The sequence below is a fragment of the Sodiomyces alcalophilus genome (assembly GCF_042370955.1).
Source record: "Sodiomyces alcalophilus JCM 7366 unplaced genomic scaffold ACRALscaffold_8, whole genome shotgun sequence".
In the NCBI taxonomy this organism is placed as follows: Eukaryota; Fungi; Ascomycota; class Sordariomycetes; order Glomerellales; family Plectosphaerellaceae; genus Sodiomyces; species Sodiomyces alcalophilus.
The window spans coordinates 1,644,935-1,669,883 of NW_027263539.1; the positions used below are offsets into that span (position 1 = coordinate 1,644,935).

Consider the following 24,949-nt stretch of genomic DNA (forward strand, 5'->3'; position numbering starts at 1 on the left):
ATATCTCGTAGACCAAAGACAGTAATTATGCATAACCGGAACGCGTACAAGGGCCTCGATCAACCGGCATAGTGGATACACAAGGTAGTCATTCTCCTTAATTCATTGGTTTCCTCATTTCTCGTTGTTGCCCTATCGGTGGCAGACAAACTTTCGTGGGGCGGCTGGGTACGGAAGCCCTTGAAGCGAATGCCAAAGGGTCGACCCTACGGGCCAGCATACAAAGTCAGATAATAGACACCCTCCCCCTGATAAGGTATATCCTGAAACCACATGTACAGGGCCGTACTGTTGATGACCCTTTTCGTCGGTGGAAACGGTAAAATCCAGTGCGCGAAACACCCTTAGAACTCATTAAACGCCGTGTCTCGATTCATTTAATTGTTACCTCCCTGAGGCCTGTCATCATCATCGTCTGGTTGGTCGAAGAGGAAGTTCGCGGCAAGCTCCTCATTTTTGTCGCAGGCAAAGTATGCTTGGATGGCTTGATCGCGGTCGAAACCGAGGCCGCAGAGCTACGTGATTGTAACGTTAATCTCTGAATGACATGAGAAAAAGGGGTTTCCGCATGGGAGCTTACGCGGTCGATCGCATCCCGCTCCTCCTCCGTCACACTGATGGTCTGGGCACCAGGAGGCAGGGGGACATCGTCATCGCCTTCCTCACTGAGGAGCTCGATGAACCGTTGAGGGTTGGAGGCAATCAGTTGGGCGAGCTGAGGGTTGCCTGCGCCGAGCTGCTGAAGAATAGGCTCGAGCATCTGGGGCTGTTGCTGAACGACCTGGCGGAGTTGCTGGAACTGGGCGTTATGGCGCAGGAAATCCAGGCCATTGCCAGCACCGCCAGCCTGAGCCGCAGCGTCGCCGAGACCAGCAGCACCGCCGGCGGCGCCTCGTCCAGCCGTGCTCCGTTGAGCGGCAAGATCGAAGAGGTTGACGTTCTCCGTGTCGGTATTACCGGCGGATGCGGGAGGCTGGGCAGCGGCGGGCTGAGCGGCAGCGGGTTGCGCAGCGGCCGCAGCGGGTGGCTGGTCCTGACGTTGCCTTTCCTGTTGTACGTTCTCGGGGATGCCCTATTCGAGTGGAAGAAAAAAGGATTGTTAAGCACATCACGCCTCATCGGGATATGCGATGGTGGTAGCCTTACATTAAGCAAATACTCGACCGCACGGTCAGGATTGTAAAAGGCGGCTCGAAGAGCGGCGTCAATCTGTGATCGTTCGAAACCCATGGCCTCCATGTTAGCAATCACCTCGTTGCGCTGATTGCCCATGACAAGGCCGGGGTCAGCAGCGGCTGTTTCGGATCGAGCAGCGGGAGTCGGGGTCGCAGGCGGCGCAGCCTGGCTCGGGGCTTGAGGAGCGGCGGGGGCGGCGGGCGTTGCAGTGGCCGGCTGGGCTGGGGTGGCAGGGGTAGCAGAGGATGAAGCAGCCGGGGCGGCGGGTTTGGGCTTGGGCTAGTTAGGGGAATCGTCAGCAAGGCGACTCCAAGGAAATAGAAGGAAAACAATTGAACCGCGCTCAGCTCACTTACCTTGTTGACCATACAGACAACAAAGCCTTTCTCTTCAATCTTGTATGATTCGACAGTGTCTTCATCCTTGAGGATCTTGCCTGATGGGATTGTTAGTTTCTGTTCGGGAAATTCTCCCCGCCCAAAAAAAACACGTTGCCTGCCTGGGCCCGCTTACCAGAATAGATGAGCTTCTGGTCTTTGGCCTCCCATCCCTTCTCCTGTGCAATCTTCTCCTTCACACTAGAGATCTGTGACAAGTCAGTCGCCGGTCGTTTGGTAAACAGATGCTGCGAGTTGCATGTCTAGTCGCGACAAGGAAAGGAGACGGCGCTCTCGGTTTTTTGTTTGTGAGGGATGACGCACAAGGTCGGTAGGTTCGAGGTCAAGCGTGAACTTGTGCTGCTTGAGATCCTATACGAAAGCAGTGTCAGTGGCGCGGTGGAGATGAAGAAGGATGCGACAATGCTGGGACAAGGCAGCTCGATGGCTGAGGCATATAATGGCGAAAACTCCGACGTGATGCCAGATTGGTAGCATGCGGCGGGGAGTGGATGGAGGATAGCTCCCTACCTTGAAGGTAACCTTCATCTTGGCGGCTGGGTGCAGCTGACGGCTGCGAGTGCTGAGAAACGTGGAGAGATTATGCGAATAGAAACAGGAGAGGAAATAAGATGACCTCGCGATCGACAGTAGAAAATGTATTCCCAGTAGACAGTCGTGGGGTGTAGTTTTTTGGCCTGCGGGTTGGGAGAAGTTTTGTTATGCAGGTGGGAGGATGAGATGACGAAGTGAAGGTGCCTGAAGGCTGGAAGAAGGGAACGGCAAGGTGAGGTGGGGTTGAGGCTGGTGCAAGCCACAGTTTAGGTACAACGGTACTGTACCTACCCCACCTTCCCTCACCAACGCCGAATAAAGTGTCTGTGAGGGGAAAGTGTGGCTGTGCGTAGTCCGAATGTTTGCCTCTTATGTAATGAGTACATACTGACTACGAATACGAAGACCTGAGTACCCTCTGGAGAAGCGAGTGAAACACGACGTAGATGGGCAGAATAGAATCATTTCTAAAACTCCATGTTTATTTTCCTTGTAATCGTTTGCATATCAGCATGCGCTTGCTTTATGAGTGCCCGACTCTAAAAGCTTGGCCCAGCTCCGTTTCAGCCTCGTTTTGATAGAACCTTGCTGTTGAGTCGTCCCTTTCTTTCCCCTGCCCTCCTTTACCCATACCCGGACCCTGTCCAATCCGTAACCGCTTGTCTAACCTAGAGTCTCAGTTACCAGACCTGTCGCCATAATCCATCGCAACAGAAATGAGTTGCGATATGGCTATCCCTGAATCAACGCCGTGCTAAGCAATCCGTTCCCAGCAGCCAGTGTGGTATCATCACTCCCCGAACCATCATAACATAGCACTCCGTATGCAAACCAAAATGAACAAAGGAAACCTGCCCAAAGACTCCGTCATAAAGAGCTTCTTGCCCTGTCATGTCCCCCCTCTTAAGACAGATTGACTGCCTAACGATACGCTGGTCATTTTTACCAGCAGTCATGGTCACCGGTCCTCTTTCTTCTCCATCTCCACCTTGAGCTTCCGACCCGCGTAGCCATTCAAACTCGATCGCGTGCCGGCGCTCAGGACCCATTCCGGAATAGGCGGCGTCATCGTCGTCCCTTCGCTCGTCGCCTCCCCCTCCCCGGTCCCCTCCGTCTCCATGACCGAAGGTGTCCTGCTGAAAGTGTCGAAGCTGTTCTTCTTGCTGGACAGACCAGACCCGTGCGTGGGCAGACTGTCGCTGCGCAGGCGACGCACGCTCTGACGGTCCGAGATGACCCGGCGAGCACCGGGTGCGGCCGTCACCACGGTCCCCGGCGTGACGTTGGGCGGCGGGACGGGCGAGTCGGACCGGAAAAGCGGGTGGATGTGGGCTTCGCTCGGGGCTTCCGGGAAGTACAGGTCGGGTTCGAGTTGCGGTCGCCTGGCGGGGCTGTAGCTCCTGCTCCTGCGACGCGGGCCGGGCGGCGGGGGCTCGAGCTCCAAGTCGTCCACGATTCCTGGGCCGGCGGCCCTGCTGGTGGTGGGGCTGGCCGGGATGGGCTCAAGGAAGCGGTGTGGTTGTGTCGGGGTGACTGAGCCGTGGAAGGCGTTGAGGCGGCTGGGGAGATCGCCGGCGCCGGAGGCGTCCCACGAATCGAGGCTGTCTAGGGTCATGGTGCTGCCCTCTCTGTACGATTGCGAGTCGAACGAGTGCGTCTGGTTCTTCTCTCGCAGCGAGAGGAGCCGGGTTCTGGAGGCGATGGAGCGAACGGCGTAAGTAGAATTCACCGTGTCTGCGGCCGACTTGCCGCTGCTCGATTGCGGAGGCGTGGGGGAAGGCTCCTTGGAGGTGGAATCCATGGCGAAGACCTGCGCCTCGATGGTGCGGCTGTACCGAACGGCCTTGATGTGTGCCTGGGCCCGTTTACCGTGCTCTTCTCCCCGTCCTCTTGACTTGCTGTAGATGAGGAGAATGATGAACAGGAGCTGGCAAGGAACGCTCACGCCCAAAACGACGGCCGAGGTGATCAGGGGGGTTCTCCGGCCGGCGCCCAGGACGGAATGGGTCGAGCTGGCTGGTGCGTTTCTGAGCATGACAGTCGTGGCGATGGAGGTGGCGGCTGCCGATGCACAGAGAAAGGCGGCGATACCGGGAAAGACTGGAACTTGGCGAATCAAACCACTACGTCCCGCGACGCCAGCCAATCCCGCCGCCAGAACAACCAGAAGGACGGCTTCCAACGAGGCGGACACGATGGACGTGATACGGACGGACGAGGCCCGGGCGATGTGGACGGCAAGGATGAGGTGGACGGCCAGCATAGCGGCCGTGGCCGTGCAGGCGACGACGCCCACCGTCAGGGACAAAAGCCGAAGAGTGGTCATCACTTTTGCGAGTTGACACTATCCACGGAACCCCTTTCAGTGTCGGGGCTATTTTTCAATCCAAGAAAGAGAAAGGCCAGGGAGCTGTCGCCCCCGGGGTCTCCCAAGACTCAATGGGTGGATCTCCCAGACGTAGTAGGATATGCCGGCGACGCAATGGAAAGAGAATCGGGTGGTGAAAATATTGGTCGTGGTCGTGGTCGGATGGCCCGTGTCTGTGTCGGTGTATAAGACGGTGGTTTATGAGCAGTATGCATTCCCCGCGTCTACCGAGTTGAATCTGCGTGTATGCGATTGTTGGGTGGTAAAAAGAAGGATGAGATGGGGGCCGGATGTAAGCGACTGGTAAGGCTATTTTGGTAACGAAAGGGTGGTTGGATGGGCCAGTGAATAAGCGAGTGAAGCCCGAAGGAATACAGACGAGAAAACGAGAGACGGCAGTGGGAGAGGAGTGGGAGGAAGCGGGAGGGAAAGGGACAAGCAGCGGGAGACAGAAGTGAAAAGGTATCCAGACGGTTAAAAGTAGGGATGGGGAAGCGGAGGAGGGTGCACTCTGTATTAGTTTCGGGGTCAGGACCCAAAACCCGGACTTGTCTGGTTTTGTTTTCTTTTTCTTTTTTTTTCCTTTTTTTTTGGGCTTAATTGGAACGACCGTAAGTCCTACTATTCCGACCGTAATTAGTGGGTCTTAGTGGGTCTACGCGCCAACGCGAAGTACCGTATGTACTTCGTACAACTACTTCGTACAACTACCTAGGTACTTCGTACCTCTACTACAACGTACACCTACCTAATTCAATTCGCGTCTTCCACCTCACCTCCCTACCTACCTATCAACACATCCATTTCGCCCCTAAACTCAGCTAAAATAAGGCCCAAATCATGATATAGCAAGGAATTTATCTGCCCGTGTGCCTGGTTCCTACCTATCCAGTACGTTGTACCTAGGTAGGTATGTACCTATGTCCCTATGTACCTATGTACCTATGTACCTATATACCTATGTACCTATGTACCTAGGAAAATTGTGATGGTTGATAAGATAAGAGAAGTGACACGATAGGCGGTACCTATGTACCTAGGTATGGTAATTATATGTACCTACTCAACTTCTACATATAAATTGGGTGTGATACTTAGGGAGATCGGACGTCACGTCATTGGCCCACTAGTTACGGTCGGAATAGTAGGACTTACGGTCGTTCCAGACAAGCCCTTTTTTTTTTTTCCTTTTTGCCCTTCTCCGCACTTTATCAGGGCCCCCTTGTCCGGCGTGCTTCGATCTGGGACAACGTGGTGGGGAGAGTTGAGCCTGTCCACGATTCCCAGAGGGGAGGAACGGCTTACCAAGGCAGGGGTTGGAGCGGGAGTCGGGGCCAAAGCGGCAGAACCTGACACACTGTCGAGGACGTGGCATAGCCCTAGAAGCCCGTGGCTTACTGTACGTTGTACAGTTACATCCCTGTCTGCATGCATTGCATTTTGGTACGGTACTCGTTTTTCCTGGGACGTACGGATCGTCATGACTCTTTCTCCCTCTCTCGCCGCCCTCTTCTTTTCCTCACTTTTCCCATTGACTTTATCTTTCCTCATTTTCTTATTTTCTTATGAAGTACGAATACTCTGAGTATCTTGGGTGAGGTAGCAAGATAGCAAAAAGTAATACGGGTTACCTTGGGCAATCTAACATACGAAGTACCTGTAGTACGGTACAACGTACGTGCGATACGATGAGACACTGCAGGTGGTGACACATGCACAAAGTCCCATGATATATTACGTTGTACTCATCGGTACACGTATTCCCTCTTTCCTGCTGGTTACGACGTACTTGAAGCTGAGCTCTCGTATCAATTCCACGTCGGTGAACAGAAGGCGATGCGGGAAATGCCGCGCAAGAAGTGGTCTACAAATATACAGTACAACGATACGAAGCATATGCTGCGAGGGACGGGAAAAGACGGGAGGCATCGAGGGAGCGTATGTGTCAGCATTGTGGCTGCTATTCGTAGTCTCATTCACTTCCCATGTCTCCCTGCGTCTGACTTTTGAAACACGATCGACCGGTCCCAGATCCCATCATCATCTTGTTCCTTTCATTTCTTCCTTTTCTTCAATTGTTTTTTTTTCCCGTCTCCAAGAGACATGGCTGGTATCTACAATCGCATGGGGGCGGACCTGGGAGGGACAACCCTGTACGAAGTATTTGCAGTCAGGAACAGGGACACCCACTTCAAAAGCATCGTTGACGTCAATAAACCACGAGAGGTACAACGTAAGCCGACAGACGGGTGTCTCACAATGGCTCTCCCTTTCGTCTTGGACACGGATACCCAAGTTGGCTGTACATATTGTAAAGGACTATATTCGTACTATGAATACCTACTCTATGAGTCCATATTATAGGCGAACATCTTCGTACCTTGATTTGATGCATGACTACATATGTACTCGGTATCTAAGGAAGAACCTCGGCGAACTGGACAGGCCGTAGAATTGCAGTTGGTATGTCAATGACGGAAGCGGCGCAATATTATCAGCAAGATGGTGGGGTTGGTCAGCAACTTGTTGCCATTCTGATCCATTGTCCGCCCGACTACTTTCCCATCCTACCCCGGACTACAACTCAGTGCCGAACCCACCGGCATGCCCATCTTCGAGGGATCCTATTTTCAAGTGACCACGGGCCTTTGGTGCCTGTTGATCCTCGGCTGTTCCAAGTACAACGACGCGTTCCAGCACCTTCTGTACGGCGGGCGATCAAGGTGAGACGCTCGTCCGGACAAACTCCGACACCCGTCCGCAACTTCCGCTGCACTACTCCACGTCAACCCTCGTGCGATTGCCGTGATTCGCTGTACAGGGTTCGTACCTGCATTTAGGGCTTCCTGTCTTGTCGGTTCTGATGACTGTTCCTCGGGAACCAATTCCACTCTTGTACGTTGTATGGACTGGGTGGAGTTGTCTGTGACGGAGTTACCTGTCCGTCACCTTCCTGATGAGGCATTAACGCCTCGCTTGGATTTCGGTCCCGGCGTCGAAACTGGTGACGGTACCAAAACGGCTCAATCTCCCGTCTTATGCAGATCCATTGGTCTGGACCGCTGAAGAAGCCGGCTGATTTGATTTTACGCATACAAAAAAATCCATGTTCCTGAGTTCCTGCGGGGATTACCGGGTTTGTCGTGACGGACCGGATTTACATATTGGGCGCCATTCTGACCGACTACTTCGTAAACACCCACTTGATCGTGGTGTCGTCTGTAATCGTGACGTCGATGCTGCACGAAATCCCAGCCATTCCCAGAAACCTGGTTCCTTTACTTGGTAATTGGTAATCCGGGAGGGGTATGCGTGATAATCATGCCGCCTGCCGTCCGTATAATCCAATGAATCACGTTATGAAAGCCGACCAGCAGCCTGTCTGGCCTCCAAGCAAGTCAATTTTGACGATGATGATGTGCGAGACTCGAGAATGGCCAGAGATATATATCTACCCGATCTTCCAATCGCGCCCTAACTTTACTTCTACACCTCCGCCGCCATCCACGGAAACTTACTCTAACCTCATACAAAGTCAGCGACGCGATGCAGAGCTTCTGAACCTCGTCGAAACCTCACGGATTCTTCGACATTACCACGAGTGGCCAGGCACCAGGCATCGATGCAGCTAGGCCCGGGCGGGCTTGTGCATTATGCAATCGACGGGAAAGCTCAGCTAAGATATACACTACACTCGCGGCGATCAAAATACCGGCTCTTTTCCGAATAAACTAAAGAAGAACAAATCCCAGTATAGCGCCTCGAATTTTGAGACGGCGCTTCTTTGCCTGGGGTATAACTACTCGGTAGCAAGCACCCAAGTGCGAACCACCGGACGGTCAAACTAATAGCAAGCCGTCCGTTGGGGCTTCGAGCCAAGGAGATTTCAGGACTGTTCATTATTCCCATTAGCCATCCACCCTACTGACTCTTTCCAATACCATCAATCATACGACTTCGTCCCCATTCTACGCGACCGCGTCGTGTCCAAGACGGAGACGACTGGTTCTGGAAAAGAGTCACGATTCGACTTTCGGTGCCTTGCCGCCCCTCAATGCCGCATTCTAGACGAGGGGTTCCGAGACCAACTGGAAAAGGAGTTATGTAAATTCTTGGCTACTGACACACGCACCTCTTTTCCCCGGCGTGAGCTCCGTCGGTGTGTTCATTGGTCGGCTGGTGCTGCATCCCTCGTCGCGTGTCTACCGTCCTTTCTAGCGTCGTGTAGGAACGCAAGCTGGAATGGCTCTGGTACCGTGACTTTCGACTTGGTGAGCACTTCCAACGTACGTACAGTGGCCCAATAGGCGGCCCAACTCGAGCAGCACGCAGTAACGCAGAATGTCTAGCCCAGTTCTCAGCCATATTCGTACGATTCCACGACCAAAAAAAAAAACAAAAAAAAAACCGTGAAATAATCGTCGATGAAGCTAGAGCTGTATCCAAAAACACCATCTAAAATCCAACCGCCCCATATTCTACGCTCTTCGCAAAAAAACTACCATGGACGCCAAGTCGAAAGACACTCACCCTCAATTTGCCGCGGGAGCAATTGGAAGGGAGAAGTCTTTAGTCTCTCCTCTGTAGGGGTATCAAGATGCCCATACCATTCCCATGCCCGAATTTGAGTCATGCCGTCGCCCCTGTCCCCCTTTCTCTTCTCTGTCTAACCCCTTGGGGGACATTTTTCTTTACTAACTTGACGTGGTCGGTATTGACTGACCCCGCCCGTAGAAGAGGCCAATCGGTCTATACGATGTATGCGGTATGTGGCCTATGTGGTGTTGATGGTAGCAGGGACAGCCATGGGGCGGCCCTGTACCTTCTCGGTCAAGGCAACCAGCTCTTTCAGCATCAATTCCCGTGTTGTCCTTGTCAGTTCATCGACATCGGCAGCGGTAAGACCTGTGGTCGGAATGGGATCCAGGACTGCAAGATTTTGCTCGTCAGTACATGCTTCGGATGAAAGGTTTTTTTTGGGGCCGCATTACCTTTAACGGGGATGCTTCCCGAATTGAAAACGAGGCCCTTGATCCAGAGAACGTGACTGTAATTGGCAACAACGCAAGGGATGATGGGAACGCCGGCCTGGACGGCGAGATGGAAGGCGCCCTTCTTAAAAGGGAGAAGGATGGGATCCTTGGCGTAGCTCCGGGTGCCCTCGGGGAACATGTAGACGCTCTGGCGACGCTCCCTGATCTGGCTGGCGGCGCCGGCCATGGCGTCGCGGGCGCCCTTGGTGTTCTTGCGGTCGAGGAAGATGGAGCCGCTGAGGGACATGAACCAGCCTAGGAAAGGGGTGTTCCGGAGAGACGCCTTGGCGGTGACGCTGCAGTATTTGGGGAAGAGGCAGCCGAGCATGAGGACGTCGAGCTCGGTCTGGTGGTTCCCGACGAAGACGGCCGGGCGGGTGGTGCCGAGGATGTTCTTGGGGTCGTCAATCTCGAACGTGACGCCCGTGGTGAGGCGCATGACGTGTTTGAAGCTCCGGCCGCAGGCCCATTGCGAGATGCCCTGCTCGCCGACGAGGCGGAGGACGATGGACGCGAAGACGCCGTAGAGGGCGCAGATGATCAGCGATAGATACGCGGCGAGGATGCGGGCGACAAAGGCCGCCCGTGGGACGACAAAGGACACCATGTAGAGGCTGACGACGAGTCCGACGTATCCCGCGAGGAAGCAGTAGAGGTAGCTCAGGACCATGGCCGCTACGGTGGCCGGTAGTTGCCGGACCGGTGGCGAAGATAAGTGGAACGGGTTGACGTCTTGTCCTTTGGGTCGATGCTTTCGGGTTTGTCGGAGCGGCAGCAAAGGCCTCGAGCGCGTTTGGGGGGGTTATTCGACTTGAGAGTTGAGCCAGGGAGAAGGGATAAAAGGCGGGGCACAGGGAAAGATTGGAGAGGACGAAGACGTTGGGGTGGACAAACGCCTTAGAGACTATAGTTGGTGCTAAAAATAAATATATCAAAGAGAAAGAAAGGCCCAACAGAAGCAGTAAAACAGGAAACGAGACAATGCCATATGCGAAGAAGAGGGTTGTCGCTTTGAGGCTGGCTGAGGTACAGGAGAAGAAGCTCAACAACTCTTTCCCATCGACACCGTCTCGTCTGGTTCAGGATCTGGCAAAAGTCACAAGTCACTTTTTCTCCCTTGGCTTGTGGCTTGACTGATGTACTTAGTAGGTAGTGTACAGGATTTTTGGTGGGATGGAAGTTCCAGACGGAAGACGTTTATTGGCCATTTGTCCGCCATATGACGATGTTTTGCCGAGGTTCAGTCCCCACTTCCCCAACAATAGCGACAAATCCACTAAGGTACTTGGGACAAGTAGTGTACAACGTATAACTGAGTACCTACCTGGTAGTCACCCATGTGATGGATTTGGACATGTATGTAGGCGTAGCATTGACTTGTAACGGATCCTTCTGTGATGAAAACTCATGTCCCTGGTTGGAGTGAAGATTGTAGTTGGCTTGTTGATAACTTGTACTTGGAAGGACTCCATGTGAAGGACTTCGTATCGACTGTTCAACGTTGAATGTCTTGGGAGTCTCCAGGATATGTACAGGTACAACGTACAGGACAACATTATCGCTATCTTATCGTTATCGTGTCGTGTCCCTGAGCTTAGTCACCCACAGCATACCGTCTGCATCTTGGCTTTGGCAACGTCGACTGAAGCTTACCAATTCACAACCAGCCATCGCACCCCCTAATTTGTCGGGCAACCATAGCCTGCGTCAACCTTGATTGAACAACTCTCAGACAAAGGTCCTCCTGGCTCGTCGACCCATATCATGACCAGCTTCAACCTTTGAAAGCGACCACCCCCGCGATCCATCATGGCCGCCCGTAGAGGCAAGTCGCCTCTCTCCGTGCGCCGCCTTTCCATCAGTCCCGCCGCCGGCCCCCTCCCCGACCAGCCGTCCATCTCCGCCCTCTTCCTCATTGAATTCGACGTTAGGGCCGGTTACACTATATCCTGGAAACGCGCCGCGCCAGACGTACATCTCGACGGCGTCGTCGAGTACAAGAGCCTGCCCTCGGGTCTGCACACCATCCCCAATGACCTCATCTACTTTGTCCACGACCGAGAGTACGCGGGCCTCAGCGCGTTTGTCAACAGGCCATGCGAGGAGGAGGGGAGCCGTAATGCCCGGATGATTGCCGTCGGTGTCCTCGTCCCCTTGACCTATGGCCGCCTAGGGAGAGCTTGGAGGCATGCCCAGGGGTTGGAGGAATTGGCTACGTGAGTACACATCCTCGAGTTCGCAGCAGAAGACTTCCGTGCCAACTCGCCAATTGACCCCTGACACTGTTCACTACTTCAGAAAGCTTGCCGATGATCGCTCCCGGATCAACCTTCTGGAAGCCTACTGGGCAAAAAACAGTGCCCCCGACGACACTGCCCAAGACGCTCCCCGGAACGACATGCCCCCCGAGTCGCCTCTCGTCGGTGCGCTGGCCGCCCGACTGAGGAGTGGCCATAAAAGGAGCCGCTCGGCATCGGACGGTACTGCGCTGCTGCCGCCGGGCCATAGGCTTTCCCCTTATCACCCGGCCTGGAGCCTGACGAACCTCCTCGACACCTTCGGACCTCTCATTTTCCCAATACACCGGGCCGCGCTGCTCAGGAAACGTATCCTGATTTCCTGCCATGTACCCATTCAAGAAGTCTGCAATTTTGGTGCGCCTCTACACTTCCCATGTCCTTTTGTCCTCCATTGCCCGCTTTAGTCTAACGCCTCTTCCAGTGTACAATATCTCTGTCCTCGCCAACATCCCTTCCTCCGTATCCGACAAACTAGATTCCACAGCTCCCTCCCAGCGCCTCCGCCCACTTTTCGCCATCGGCGTACACGACATAACATCCCTTCTCGAGGAGTACGAATCATCAAAGCGCCGGCCCTCTACCCCCGAGCAGGCCATCGAAGACGAATTTTCCGACGGCTGGGTCGCCTGCACCACCGACAGCATCCTCGCCATGAAGGATGGCTTGTGGGACATGCTCATCACCATACCCCCGCCCCATTCATCCCAAGCCCAGGATAAGGTCTGGCCGACCATTGAGTGCCCACGCGGCGTGCCCGTGAAGGCCACGCAGCGCGACCTGCGCCGCTTCCGCACCCTCGTCGATGGGCTCAACCGCCTGCCCACGACGTCCCCGAGGCCACGGACGTCCGACAGCTCATCTCCTGCCGTTTCTCCTAGCCCCAGCCGCGCGAGCACCACAGCCCCCAACCCGGCCGCTGTCTCTGTCCCGTACGAAGCGTTCGATAAGGTCGTTGAGCCCGTGAGCTGGACGGAGCTGGCATACAGCGGCTTCCTGTGGTGGGCCAGTGCGGGCGAGCAAGGACGCAGCGACGCCCAGGAGGAAGCCTCCCTCGACGCCTCGCTTCTGGCGGATCTCGCGCCACCCCAGGTCGCAGTAGTCGCCGCGACGGCCACCGGCAGCAACCCCCGCCTGACTGATCCCCGCGTCACGTTTCAGCAGCACGGAATGGCCGATTCTTTCTCGTCGCTCACGGCCCGCCGCCCCCTCGCCTCCGGCCCCCCCGACGACGTCGAAGAGGCCGACCAAGCCGCCACCGAACTCGCCATCATCGCCTACTTCCACCGCCTCACCACGCAGGTCTTCACAGTCCTGGGAGGCTTCGTCGAGGCCGCGGGCCCCATTGACCCCTACGCCGACGACGAGGAGGAGGAGGGCGAGGACCAGGAGGCCGAAGATATGGGAGAGGAGGCACCGCTCCGGCCAAGGGCACTCCACGATAGTGAGGAGGATGAGGAGGAGGAGGAAGACAGCCGGCCCGTCATCAACCTCCACGGTCATGATCTGGAACATATGGGTCTTGACGTCTGGAGCGCCCACGACGCTGCGTTTGTCAGGGAGCTCGTGGAGCGGTATTTCGCGCGCGAGGCCCGTATCGAGGGGAAAGGCGTCGAGGTCTGCGGCGTCCGCGTCTGCTAGGGACTTTCGTGGCGCCCTGGGCTGTGGTTGCCTCGGTATCTTTTGGGGCTGGTAGGGTTGTCATCATTGTATTTATACCTGGCTCGCTAGTCCTATCGCCATCTAGGGGGCCGGTAGGTGTCTGTCGCTGGCCGAGCGGCCTCGACGGGATGGAAAAGTCTCTCACATAGACTTTACGTATATAGGTAGTGTAGCTTGCGCTCTTGCTCTCTCTCTCAATGTCAGCGTTTAGCGTTCTCTGTTCGTCATGTTCTCGATCGAGGAGGGCACCAGCTATAATGTGTCGGTATGGAGAGGGGAGAGTCGTGGCCTTGGGTCTGTAGATGATGGGGCCTACACGGAGTCTTGAGTATTGGCTGCCGTTCTACAGTTTGCCGTCTACAAAAGGGGCAGAAGTAAACCCTCCCGTGTACGAGATCAAACCGACGGACGCCGTATTCAGGACAAAGCAGCAGTCATTGCACCAAGTATATTATGCTCTTTTCTCATCCATTTTCACTCCACGACGGCAATGTGCAAACCGTCAGGTAGGTGCCAACCATACATGGTATCCGGCTTGTAGTCTGGCACCTTCCAAGGAGCACGCAACCTGGGCTGGGCCCATGTCTCTTCTCTATCCATCGCCATCATCATCAGAAACGAAAAAGAAAAAAAAATCCAACATCGACAACGCAGGCCAACCCATATAGCCTCACAACGAGTGCCCCGTAAAAAAAGGCGTCACCTTCCCATTCTTCTGTGCTTTACCAGCCCCTCAGACCACCTCAGGCCGCCTGTTTGCCATCATGTCCTCCATTTCTTCCACAATCCCTGGAGGTACGCCGCGAACTGTTTCTTATCCGTCGAAGTAGTCATGGAGCGGACAAACTCGGTGCCGTCGATATCCAGGTGAGGGAACAGGAAAGATTGGAGGTTCTGAAGGAACATGTCGCCCGTCTTGGTGTAGATGACTTGCTGGAGGGAGGCAATCTCGTTCAGGACTTGCTTGCTCTGGGCGTCCGAGACGGGCTTGAATTGTGGATCCCGGAGGACGTCCCAGCACAAGGGATGGAAGCGGTCAATCATGAATTTGTCAAAGCCGGGAATGGTGGGTTTCGGCGGGCCCATGGTAGACGGGTTGTTGGAGATGGTAGCGACGTCGGGGCCACCCCAGACACTGGCCATGCGAATCAGGACGCCGAACGCCAGGCGGCTTTGGCTGAGATTGCCCTCAAGGGTCCGGCCGAGCGAAATCACGGACGTGATCATGGGGTCGAAGAAGGCCTGGTTGGTCTCGCTGATGAAAACGGCCTCCAGGTCGTTGTTTAGGAGCACTGCGATGAAGGACAGGTACTCCCTTCGCAGCTCGCCCAGCTGAATCTCGTCGTCGGTCCCGTTGATGGGTTCGGAGAGACCACCAAAGACCCGTTGCAGCAGAGGAGTCAACAACAGGTTCAGAACGTTGAAGATCTCTGTCTTGAACCCAAAAACGACCTGATCCAGAAGACGCAGGAACATAGCCATCTCGTCCTTGGAGGAGCTTTGGGAAAGGAGCCCTTCGATCCACTGGGGTAGTTGGGGGAGCACCGCAGCTCCGAGCACGCCGAGGAGCTTCGAAAAGGCGGAACGGCAGGCGGTGCGGATGTCTTGGGAGCTGTTCAGTTCGCGAAGCGCCACCAGGATGGCCTCGGCGGCCCGGGAAAACTCGTCGGACACGAGCTTGTCGGGGGGCGGACGCTGCTGGTTGGAGACACTGCCGGGAGCCCAGTCGGAAAAGCCGTGGGCAAGAGTCCCGAGGGCCATGATGACGTGGTGGATCTGGAGCATAGCCTGGGCGTCGCCCGACCTGGCTTTGGGCAGGTGAGACTCCATATCGCGGAATAGCGGCTCCATGACCAGGCGGGCGTATAACGCCTGCTTGTCGGCTGGTGTGCTACTGGTAGAGGATATGCAGCCGATGGCCTCAAAAAGGTAGAGCTGGCTCGTGAAAAGGGCGTCGGCCGAGTGATCGGATTCGTCCGAAGACATGTCGTCGTCTGCGTCGTTCTCCGGGACCTCTGCCTTGATCGGAAGCAGATCGCTGATGGACTGAATGATGGTCTCGGCCACGTTGCCGACTTGGGCTCGGAGGTACTTGACGAATCGATGGAACAAATACCATGAACGCGTCTTGATGCGAACGTGATCGTCATGGACTAATCTGACAAAGTCTTCCAGTACTCGAGGGATAAATTCCTGGCGTGCATCGAAGATCTGCCAGTAGCGGACACAAATCTCCATATACTGCAGGCGAATCGCCGGGTGGGGGAAACTGGCAATTCCTGTTCAAAACTGTTAGCATATTCTCGCCCCCCTTGTATTTCCTCCCCCTCACTCGAAGGGTATACTGACCGGACGTGACCATCTTTTCCATCATGATCGTCAGCCTCTCGGCGGCGGTGCCAGACGGCTGGCTTTTGGAGCTCAAGCCCTGGTTGGGTAGTGCGAGTTCGCCGAAGAGGTGCAACTCGTGGAGGGCAAGATCGAGATCCCTCCAGTCCATTTGAGTTCCTTGCTGGTCAAGTCTCTGGAAGGTCTCCCCGACCACGTTGCTCAGGACCTCGATGTACAGGTTCTGGTCGACAGCGGCGACGGTCTTTTGTAGCACTTGCAACCTCTTCCGCAGTTCATCGAATTCGGCCTCGTCCGTTTGCTCGTCCTCATGGCCCCAATTGGAAGTTTCGTCGAATCGCATCTTAGCGATGATGGCGTTGAGAATAGGTGGGAGCATGTCGGCATAGTTCTGCGGGAGAGTACCGGCCTTGCGAAGCAAGGTGAGCAGGTCGGTCAGGGATGGGATGACGGTGGAGCAGATCTCGTCATATTCGTCGGCGAAGAACCGGAGGAGGAAGGGGAGATAGTCGTGCAGGTGCTGCTCGGCCCTGGCGCGGGTGTCGGCGTCCAACTGGCCGTCTTCGAGCACACGAACGATATCAGCCATGGCGGTGTTCACGAGTTTGGCGACGGCCTCGGCAAGATCGGTATCGTATTTCGGGGTCGACTTGAGTTCGCTCAAGGGGGGGCTGGCGATCAATTGAGCGATGATGTCCCGCAGGTTCAAGAAAGACAGCAGCTCCATCTTCTCGGGACCTTTCATCTTCTTGGCGATGATCTCCGTAAGGGTGTCGATGGCGGCGTCTCTGACCTTGTCCTCCCGACCATCGGAAGTAGTCCTCCCAATCACAGGAAGCAAAAGGTTGAGCATCTCTTGGTTGACAACGAGAGATATGTCCATCCAGCTAACCCACTTGGCAATGACCTTCATGATGGTCTCGACAATGGCATCATTCCGGCCCGAGTACATAGCCAACAGTTCCTTCCACGACTGGGCGATCATTTGAATATCACGGGTTCTCAGTTGGTCTTTCAGCTCCATGTTGCGCTTCGCATCGTTGCTGTTTCTAGTGAGGAGTAGATCGGCAATCTCGTCGTGGATGGAACCAAGAATGCGGAGGTAGAAGATGACGCCGGCGACATTCTCTTGCTGAGCGCCACCGGACGACCGGGTAATGGCCAGGAAGTCTTCGATAAAGGACTCCCATCCATCAGTATAGAGGAAGACGAAGAGGTAGGTCAACGTCTGAGCGAGCTTGTTCTGCAAGGCCGGGGGATCGACCTGATCCTGCGGGCCCGGGCCGTATACCCTACGTGCGTATTCGAGAAGGGTTTGCTTGAGGTAGGCTAAGCTCTGAGGATCGAGACGCTGCGTATGGACTGCGTAGTTGACGACTTCCAGGCAGACCATACGCACTACATCGGAGGAGTGTGGTGTCCTGGAAAACAAAGAGGCGCAGGCCTGCCATCCTTGGGGTTCAACTCTCAGCTGGTTGAGAAATTCGTAGGCTTGCTCTTTGAGGCTCTGGTCGGAGGTAGTGTTCCACGCAATCTCGATCGCATTCTCGATCTATCGTACAAGATCAGGTCAGCCAGGATAAACCATTTGCGAATCATTCCCCTCGGTAATGGTACGTTCAGCTCTGTCCACGACAGCCAAGGTGGAAGTGGAGGTGATTACATCATTCATGGTTGAAAGGGAAGAAATAAGGACGATAACAGTATATAAATATTCCAAGGGGGAGGTGATAGGGAAGGGGGGGTGGACAAACAAAAGACGACTGTCCATTAGCAGGAGGCTGGAGTCACATACTTGGGCCTCCATCTTCAAGGGTCGGCGAGTTGGGCGACGAGTAGCTTAGGAAATAGAGGGTCTCCTATGGTTGGGCTTAGAGCTGCTATGAACCTTGCAGCTGATCACGCCGTGCATGCGGCATCCTCGGTGGGTAGGTAGAAAGGCGGGTGACGAGGAACTACCCAAGGCACATTCCCCAGATGGGTTCGCGGGGTTTTAAGGCCACCAGATGGGCTGCAGTTGTGGGTAGCGAGTCGAATCAATTACGCAGGCTGGGCGTGGAATAATGTAGTAGAACGAGGTCGACAAGAAGATTCGTCTTTGGAAGAGATGGATGCGGAGTTTATTCGTAGACGAAAAACATAAAAAAAAGCTGAGGCCAGAAAAATAAAAAAATAAAAATGAGAGAAATTGTTATCTCGGGCGGTGACGGCAAGCTGGCTTCTGGTTTGTGGTTGAATTTCCCAAAATCGGTGGTGCAGTCTCGTGCTCAATGTGGGGTTCTTTCCAGACCCCTCATTCGGCAAATTGTCGGACAACAATGGGGAGTCACCTTTTCCCACCTTACCCTGCTGCGTCATACTGAGTACCTAGGTACCATAGCAACGATGCGTAGACAGTGTCAACAGTACGGATTGGGACGCATCATACTGTCCGTGAATCTAAAGCTTATCGATAGTATCGTATCGACTTTAGGAATCAGAGTACCAAGTACGGAGTCATTGAAAGCAGCCAGGCAAATACAACATATCGTTCATGGAGACGACAGTTATATACCTACCGTATCTAGTCAGCGAGCATGTCGAAAAAATCAGCTCCTTGCTTGAGGCAGGGACCAACAAAGCTTGAGGTGGCTAGTTTTCAGTCAAGGACAGTGAGGTGGTGACCTTTGCCTTGGGCCATGATACGAAGGGCCTTACTGGTAAACAGGACTGAAGTCTTCGTTTGAATTTCATTCGGACTGCCTACTTGTAGTCTGTGATCAGAAGTAGCACATAACGACATGCGGTCAGTTACAAGTTGCAGCGATAAGACCTAGCCTTGCCCTCCCCAGCCTCTTCTGTCAAGGGTTCGTCGATGGGCAACCTGAAGACGCTCGGACGAGAAGTTATATTTGCCATTCGTGTTTGGACAACGCCGTCCCTCGCATCGGTGAGTTATATATAGTAGTTGAGAGGTTTTCACCGCCGGTCGATGAACCGTTTTGACTGGCTATAAATTGGGAACCAGGGATCATCAATGCGAAATGGTCGGTGTCATGGCCATACGTTGTGGCATGACGATGGCATTGCATTGCTGGACGAGCACCGCGTTGCTTTCGCCCCTCGTCGAGGTCAGGGCCGTGCAGCGAAACCGGGAGGTGCAGCTTTATGGAGTCCAGACCGACACGTCGTTGAAGGAGCCGCCATATCAAAGCAGTGATTTCAGGAAAACCTGTGCGACAAATTTGGGTTCGAAAATGTGCATGATCGATGGTGACGACCGGTTAGGTCCAGTGGAGACGCAAACTGTGAAGCCTCTTGGACAGGCGACGCAATGTGAAGGTGCCCTCCCCATTTATTCACCTATTCAATTCAGCCCCGACTGAGAGACAAACGGTCGTTACACTACTCCGAGGAGTAATCAACTGTCAACCCAACCCTTTAAACGCCCAGTTTTTAGGACCCCACAGAGGCTTCGACTTGGCATCTGGGGAGAGCTATTCGTACATGTCAATTTTTTGGCACTTTTCCGTTTGAGGCGAGCGGGAGGCGTAACCGGTTGGCGCTCCATTTTTCTTCCTTTTGCGGGGTCGCTAAACGCCCGAGATTAGGGCTTCGTAATCGACTTGGTTAAAAAGTGAAAAAGATCAGTCAAAGGGGCGGTCAGGACAGTGATCGTCAGGGGAAAGAAGGAGGGGGTTGGTGTGCGATTTTCCGCTTCCCACGATCGTCGCCGTCCTGGGTTCGGACTGCTTTCTCGTACTCCTGATTACTGTAATTACTCGGAAAAGCGTCATTGTCTCTAGCTTTACACGTGTACGTTGTACCTCGAAAACGTTTCTCTCCGGAGATTGGGTGGCTGTGATGTCGACTCGCTGGACCCAGATTTTTCCTTTGGTGAAACAGTCGACTGCAGGGTTCCACGGGAAAAGGGTCCCAAGATGGGAGGGTATCGAAGATCTTCTCCCTCGTCTGTCGGAAGTGCCTGTAGCGCGGGAGTGTTCCTGTTCCTCCAGCCTCCATCTCATGCGTTTCGTCTGCTCATTGAGCGACCACGCGCGAGCATTAGAATGGCAGAGATGATTGGAGGACATGAAGTGACATCTCTCATGACGTTCAATGAAGCAACGGTACCAGGCCACATGGCCGAGATTGATTGTTCGAGGCATTGATTGCTTCGTATTACATACCTAGGTATATGGAAGAAATGTGGTGGATGGATCCATTTGCGAACCAACAACTGACATAGCCTTGGGCAGTGGACTCGATGAATCTGGGGTACATTTCGGTAGATGTTTATTAGTAACTTGCAAGCTTACAACGTAGACGTTAGTAAATCCACAGTGGACTATCAATATATTGTAGGTAACAGAATGTCCGTAGCCCTAGGGAAGCTCAAGCCGGTACGAATATACGTACCAAGTAGGGAGACGTTCTGCGGACGCTTTTATTTCGACTTGTAATCAGTCTGCCGCCGCTTCGAAGCAGTACGACGTACATACATTGTATATGTGCTATACTTTATGGAGCTCAGCAAAGGAAACTATGGCTGTCGAGATATTCGTAAGGTGCTCCAGTACGTTGAACGAATATGTATTATGTTTCTCCTTACATACACATGGCAAAGAGTACGGATACCTACAGCGAGCACTCTACCTCGGTGACTACGGTACCGAGTCAATATGCGCCAGGAATCATGGTGGGTCTGTTCCTGCGTTAGCGGACATCAGCCTAATGATTTGTGCACATGGCATAACACACTTATTCGGAAGTACTGTTGGTGACTTGGGTAATGCGCACTGTCTTGACTGGGGACTTCTTCTATCCGTACTGACCACGTTTTCATACATTCCAGCATGGCTACAGCCCGTTGAACAACCGTAAGAGTTTACTAGAACCTCGAGAGCCGCAAATCCGCATTCCAGACGCTTTTCTTTAAACCAACGTCCAAGGACACACCGAATCTCCCAGTCCAACAATCAAGTAGTGGGATGGGTGAGGCGAGGACAAAGGAAAGGCCAGCTGAATCCATAGGTATACTTGCGCCATCACCGTACGTCTTGGGACGATGCGTACGGTGGAATACATATTGTTCTCCGGGCCATCGACTTGTGCACGATACCCAGTACCGTACCGTACCATTCGTTCTTAATGAGAAGCATGGCCCCCAATCAAACCATACCAGGGCATTCATGTCGAAGCTCTCTGTTCCGGCATCCGCTCAGGCGGCAGTTTCTTCAAAAATCAAAAGAATAATAGACACCAATCTCGCAAAACCATTGCAGAGCGATGGTCTAGACCTGGTTGGAAATGAAGGCGCTCAGTTGAGACAACCATCCATAGCAATTACAGAAGACCCTTGCGGCGTCGTAATGCGATTCTTTACGCTGTAGGTAGGTACAACGTACACAAACCATTCGCGCACTCAGAGCTCCAAACGTCGTCCCCTCCGCTCTGCATAGGCGGCCCATCTCGGGCCTTGACCCAATGGGCTCGACAAAAGGCGACCGCCCAGTAACATGTATGTACCTCGCCGCACACGGCATCCTTCGCCTTGTCCTTCAGACCACACCACCCCATTGATCCGTGCCGTCCAACCACGGTGCGTAGACTTGCCCTCGAACGGTCCGAAAGGGGAAACGATGCGGTGACGAGATGTTCCCAAGTCCTATTGGCCGGCAACAAAAGATCTCCCCCCCTCTTCTCTTCTCTTTCTTCCTGTGGGGCCGAGTTGATTTGACCGCCCAAGTGCTCCCAGCAACCATGGCAGAGTCCCTTCCACCCAGCGGCCCCAACTCAACCCCTGAATTAGCGTCCCCTGGGGATGGAGGTCAGCGCCACGATCTAATTTCCCGGACTGGACGAATGATGGGTGGATGGGAGATGGCAAGGGATGCGCGGCACTGAGTTACCTATCCTCGTCCGCCAGTGCCCCCCTTTTCCTTACATGACGACCAAGGAGGTATTAAAGTGCCCCCATCCTGTGTTCTTGTCCTTCCTTCTTCTCTTCTTCTTTTTCACCTCCCCAGCCAAGCTCTCAATCCCCAGCTCGCGCACTCTGCTCAACTTTTTGACTTCGGTCGTCCATTCTTTTACCAAGCTTTCAGCTTACCACACTCGCTCTCTAAACTCCCCACCCCACGGGACTTTTGAACCAATTCGCCTTCTTTTTTCAAAAGAAATTTCCCCAACCCACCTTCACAATGCGTGTCACTGTTTCCGCTGCCGCCTTCGCTGGCGTTGCCATGGGATTTGCCATCTCTGAGGCCCCCGTCGAGACCGAGTACGTCACCAAGTACTTCACCGTCACCTCCTGCGAGCCCCTCGTCAGCGACTGCCCCGCCGAGTCGACCGTCATCACCTCCAGCGTCGCTGCCATGACCACCAAGACCGTCTACGAGACCACGCAGTTCACCATCACCAGCTGCGCCCCCGAGGTCACCGTCTGCCCCGGCGACTCCACCGTCGTCATCACCCAGACCATCGGCACCAGCACCACCGTCTGCGAGGTCGGTGAGGACGAGCCCACCGAGGCCCCCGAGGTCCCCGAGCCCACTGGTGTCCCCGAGTGGCCCGAGGAGCCTGAGTGGCCTGAGGAGCCCGAGCACCCCGAGGTCACCTCCGCCGTCCCGGGTTACCCTGAGCCCATCCCCGAGGAGCCTGAGTTCGAGGTCACCTCCGCTCTGCCCGTCGTGCCCGAGCCCGCCCCCACTGAGGCCCCCGAGGAGGAGGAGTGCGTCAGCGTCTCCGTCAAGACCATCTCGACCTCGATCACCACCGTCATCCCCACCGTCATCTACGAGACCGTTGAGCTTCCCTGCGCCACCGAGCCTCCCGTTGTCGTTCCTCCCCCCGTCATCCCCTCTCCCGTTGAGCCTGCTCCCAACGGCACGTAAGTAGCATCCTTTACTCCTGACGTCCAGACAATTGATGCTGATAATGTCCCTAGCATCCCTGCCATTCCCTCCGCCTCTCTCCCCGTCGAGGCCGGCGCTGCTGGCCTGAGCGGCTCCGTCCTCGTTGCCGCCGTCGCTGCCGTTGCCGCTTACGCTTTCGCGTAAACTGGTACCCGGTGATGGAGAGTGCTTGCTGTGAATCACGCCAGGTCCCTCCCCATCGTACATATTACGATTTTCTTGACACCCCCAAGGGAGGTTCGCGCGGCGTTTTTTTAATATGTAAAAAGGATTCTCTTCTTTGATCATAGGTTTTACGGCATGGCACATACAATCAATTCTGTACACCTAATTTTCTCTGAGGTTCTGGACCATCTGTGACATGCTAATCTTCTCCAATGATTTTTAACTGCTCGTTGAATCGTCGGCATCTCCGGATTCTGTTAACCATAAGTCTTGACCATTGACAAGTTGGCCAGTCAGTTTGTATCACGGGACGGTCAGGAACCAACCCAATGTTTGTTTCCGTGTGCCTCATTTCCCTTAACCCCGCCGCTTAACCCGAAGGGGCAAGCTGGTGTGTCGGCCCCTGCATCGTGGGAAATTGGCATCTACAGTCGCATTACCCAATTAGCGACTCGCTGTTCCTTGCATACAAGGTGTTGTAGCCAATCATTTCATTCATAAGGCGTAGTGACTTGTTCATCCCCCACCATGCACAAAACAAGCACAAAACAGGCACAAAATGGCTAAACGGCACGCTACCCGCTAACTGTCCTCCGTGCTTCGCAAGTCACTCTCCTTTTGCCTAAAGAAGCCGCCGTCTTCTTCCATCACCAACACAGGTAGGGTAGATGACCAGAGACCCTCTCCTCTCCTTTTTCTCCGTGTATGCCGCGTTGGTCATGTTTCAACTATTTCCCTCCACTTTTCTTTTCCAACTTTTTCTCTTCCATCCCCCCCTTGGGTCCAGTTATCATTTGGGCCTTTGGGTAAAGATCATCTTGGGGGTCTTTTGTCAGTTGCCATGTTATCCTGAACTCTGGTATCTCTCGTCACCTTTTGCTCTCCTCGACCGCCACCTGTCCACGTGTCCGAGAAACACTTTTCGACCACCCGCGTAATGTTTCTTGAAACATGTTCCTCGTTCATCCCTTTTAATCTAAATCCGAACCAAGATTGAAGAAAAGAAATAATAAAAGAACCTGTCATGGGCCCATGCAGTGGGCTTGCCGCCGCATGTCGCCGTCAGACTCTGGCAGGCTGTGAGTGGACTGCTTGGGTTGGTGACATCTAGACCCCTGACGAATGGCATGCTGCTGCTATAGGCTGAATCATTCTACTGTTGAGGTCTGTCTATGGCCCACGGGCAGCCGAGTTGGTATGATCACAGGTTTATAAGTAGTAGGAGGCGGTGCATGTAGCAACTATTAAAAGCCTTCGTTTCCCAAGTGGCTGCGACCTATTCGTATGCATCGTATGGCAAGATTCGATACTTGGGGACTTTTCTATATGATGATTTCTGTCGTCGTAACGTGAAATCAGTCTCTAGACTATCGATGAGATTATCTGATCTGTCCAGCACAGTACACCTGGTCACTGATGTGAAATATGAACAGCATATTGGTCAACCGTAAGAAGGAGTATTTTCTGATGTCAAATCTGCAGGCCACTATGGTACCAGTATGACTACTGTAACTGCACGATGTGACAAGTAATACACGGAATATGCAAAGTGAGAGAGTCACCTGGGGAGGGTTGAAAGCACTCAACCCCGATATCTTGACCCAGTGGATGGTGCAGGAGTGACATTTTCCCCCCGCTTCTGGGCTGCAGCTCCGCGTTGTCATGCACGGCTGAGATTACTTAGCTGGCCAATCTTCGTCTTTAAGTTGTGAACCCTGATGCAAGCGGGCATCCCCACTCAAGAACCGAAGCAGCGCGAGATGAATCTATTCTCGATTCAACGCATGCATCGCACGAGTTTGCGGCAATGGGCCGTCGCCTGTTGCCTGTCGAGTCTATACCGGTTGCTTACACGAGACTCGATTATGCACGGACCATGTCTGGGTCCCCGCTACGACGCGAACCGAATTTAAGGTTTGGGCCTGCCAATGAAAACAGTTTGATTCATGTGTGATCCGCGCTAGTGCCCGTCCTGTCGGACCCAGTAGTCGGGATCCATCTCAACAACTTTCAAGATTCCACCAAAACGCCACGAGTTCTCCCACTACTCAGTATGCGTGTATTCGTAGGT

At 54.1% G+C, this 24,949-nt stretch overlaps 11 protein-coding genes across 11 annotated transcripts; 6 read left to right on the plus strand and 5 right to left on the minus strand.

Moving 5' to 3' along the window:
- Positions 1 to 377: 377 nt before the first annotated feature.
- Positions 378 to 2,102, minus strand: ACRALDRAFT_2029969 (uncharacterized protein; the record flags this gene model as incomplete). Its single annotated transcript, XM_071020633.1, has 7 exons — positions 378 to 515; positions 581 to 1,072; positions 1,147 to 1,455; positions 1,533 to 1,612; positions 1,690 to 1,762; positions 1,878 to 1,925; positions 2,085 to 2,102. The coding sequence occupies 7 exons, from the start codon at positions 2,100 to 2,102 to the stop codon at positions 378 to 380; spliced, it is 1,158 nt and encodes a 385-aa protein (XP_070871863.1).
- A 426-nt stretch (positions 2,103 to 2,528) lies between these two features.
- Positions 2,529 to 4,979, minus strand: ACRALDRAFT_1065858 (uncharacterized protein; the record flags this gene model as incomplete). The annotated part of the gene is made up of 1 exon (XM_071017227.1): positions 2,529 to 4,979. The coding sequence occupies exon 1, from the start codon at positions 4,432 to 4,434 to the stop codon at positions 3,067 to 3,069; it is 1,368 nt and encodes a 455-aa protein (XP_070871864.1). The 5' UTR covers positions 4,435 to 4,979.
- A 1,062-nt stretch (positions 4,980 to 6,041) lies between these two features.
- Positions 6,042 to 6,861, plus strand: ACRALDRAFT_213182 (uncharacterized protein; the record flags this gene model as incomplete). The annotated part of the gene is made up of 8 exons (XM_071024028.1): positions 6,042 to 6,070; positions 6,140 to 6,154; positions 6,199 to 6,227; positions 6,272 to 6,335; positions 6,370 to 6,418; positions 6,447 to 6,473; positions 6,508 to 6,771; positions 6,841 to 6,861. 8 exons carry the CDS (start codon positions 6,042 to 6,044, stop codon positions 6,859 to 6,861), a joined length of 498 nt encoding a protein of 165 aa, XP_070871865.1.
- An 80-nt stretch (positions 6,862 to 6,941) lies between these two features.
- On the plus strand, positions 6,942 to 8,825 carry ACRALDRAFT_213183 (uncharacterized protein; the record flags this gene model as incomplete). Its single annotated transcript, XM_071024029.1, has 11 exons — positions 6,942 to 7,063; positions 7,096 to 7,110; positions 7,156 to 7,281; positions 7,317 to 7,401; positions 7,438 to 7,528; positions 7,594 to 7,768; positions 7,843 to 7,894; positions 8,012 to 8,122; positions 8,229 to 8,297; positions 8,328 to 8,747; positions 8,784 to 8,825. 11 exons carry the CDS (start codon positions 6,942 to 6,944, stop codon positions 8,823 to 8,825), a joined length of 1,308 nt encoding a protein of 435 aa, XP_070871866.1.
- Positions 8,826 to 9,250: 425 nt separating this feature from the next.
- On the minus strand, positions 9,251 to 10,179 carry ACRALDRAFT_2113188 (uncharacterized protein; the record flags this gene model as incomplete). Its single annotated transcript, XM_071023625.1, has 2 exons — positions 9,251 to 9,405; positions 9,468 to 10,179. The coding sequence occupies 2 exons, from the start codon at positions 10,177 to 10,179 to the stop codon at positions 9,251 to 9,253; spliced, it is 867 nt and encodes a 288-aa protein (XP_070871867.1).
- Positions 10,180 to 11,187: 1,008 nt separating this feature from the next.
- On the plus strand, positions 11,188 to 13,693 carry ACRALDRAFT_1077937 (uncharacterized protein). Its single transcript, XM_071018709.1, has 3 exons — positions 11,188 to 11,725; positions 11,808 to 12,163; positions 12,231 to 13,693. Exons 1-3 carry the CDS (start codon positions 11,319 to 11,321, stop codon positions 13,445 to 13,447), a joined length of 1,980 nt encoding a protein of 659 aa, XP_070871868.1. The 5' UTR covers positions 11,188 to 11,318; the 3' UTR covers positions 13,448 to 13,693.
- Positions 13,694 to 13,837: 144 nt separating this feature from the next.
- Positions 13,838 to 17,924, minus strand: ACRALDRAFT_1052621 (uncharacterized protein). Its single transcript, XM_071015740.1, has 3 exons — positions 17,613 to 17,924; positions 15,818 to 17,369; positions 13,838 to 15,747 (listed from the first exon to the last, which is right to left on the minus strand). Exons 1-3 carry the CDS (start codon positions 17,622 to 17,624, stop codon positions 14,231 to 14,233), a joined length of 3,081 nt encoding a protein of 1,026 aa, XP_070871869.1. The 5' UTR covers positions 17,625 to 17,924; the 3' UTR covers positions 13,838 to 14,230.
- Positions 17,925 to 18,202: 278 nt separating this feature from the next.
- ACRALDRAFT_213187 (uncharacterized protein) lies at positions 18,203 to 19,182 on the plus strand (the record flags this gene model as incomplete). The annotated part of the gene is made up of 7 exons (XM_071024030.1): positions 18,203 to 18,250; positions 18,324 to 18,395; positions 18,453 to 18,516; positions 18,581 to 18,613; positions 18,649 to 18,746; positions 18,825 to 18,862; positions 18,900 to 19,182. 7 exons carry the CDS (start codon positions 18,203 to 18,205, stop codon positions 19,180 to 19,182), a joined length of 636 nt encoding a protein of 211 aa, XP_070871870.1.
- Positions 19,183 to 19,224: 42 nt separating this feature from the next.
- ACRALDRAFT_213188 (uncharacterized protein) lies at positions 19,225 to 20,296 on the minus strand (the record flags this gene model as incomplete). The annotated part of the gene is made up of 7 exons (XM_071024031.1): positions 19,225 to 19,293; positions 19,322 to 19,389; positions 19,467 to 19,577; positions 19,617 to 19,900; positions 19,939 to 20,059; positions 20,139 to 20,181; positions 20,216 to 20,296. 7 exons carry the CDS (start codon positions 20,294 to 20,296, stop codon positions 19,225 to 19,227), a joined length of 777 nt encoding a protein of 258 aa, XP_070871871.1.
- Positions 20,297 to 20,341: 45 nt separating this feature from the next.
- ACRALDRAFT_2022658 (uncharacterized protein) lies at positions 20,342 to 21,949 on the plus strand (the record flags this gene model as incomplete). Its single annotated transcript, XM_071020103.1, has 9 exons — positions 20,342 to 20,364; positions 20,426 to 20,495; positions 20,527 to 20,537; positions 20,569 to 20,676; positions 20,703 to 21,185; positions 21,226 to 21,352; positions 21,407 to 21,626; positions 21,680 to 21,724; positions 21,756 to 21,949. 9 exons carry the CDS (start codon positions 20,342 to 20,344, stop codon positions 21,947 to 21,949), a joined length of 1,281 nt encoding a protein of 426 aa, XP_070871872.1.
- On the plus strand, positions 21,817 to 23,116 carry ACRALDRAFT_1083423 (uncharacterized protein). Its single transcript, XM_071019446.1, has 2 exons — positions 21,817 to 22,688; positions 22,746 to 23,116. The coding sequence occupies exons 1-2, from the start codon at positions 22,000 to 22,002 to the stop codon at positions 22,855 to 22,857; spliced, it is 801 nt and encodes a 266-aa protein (XP_070871873.1). The 5' UTR covers positions 21,817 to 21,999; the 3' UTR covers positions 22,858 to 23,116.
- The last annotated feature ends 1,833 nt before the right edge of the window (positions 23,117 to 24,949 follow it).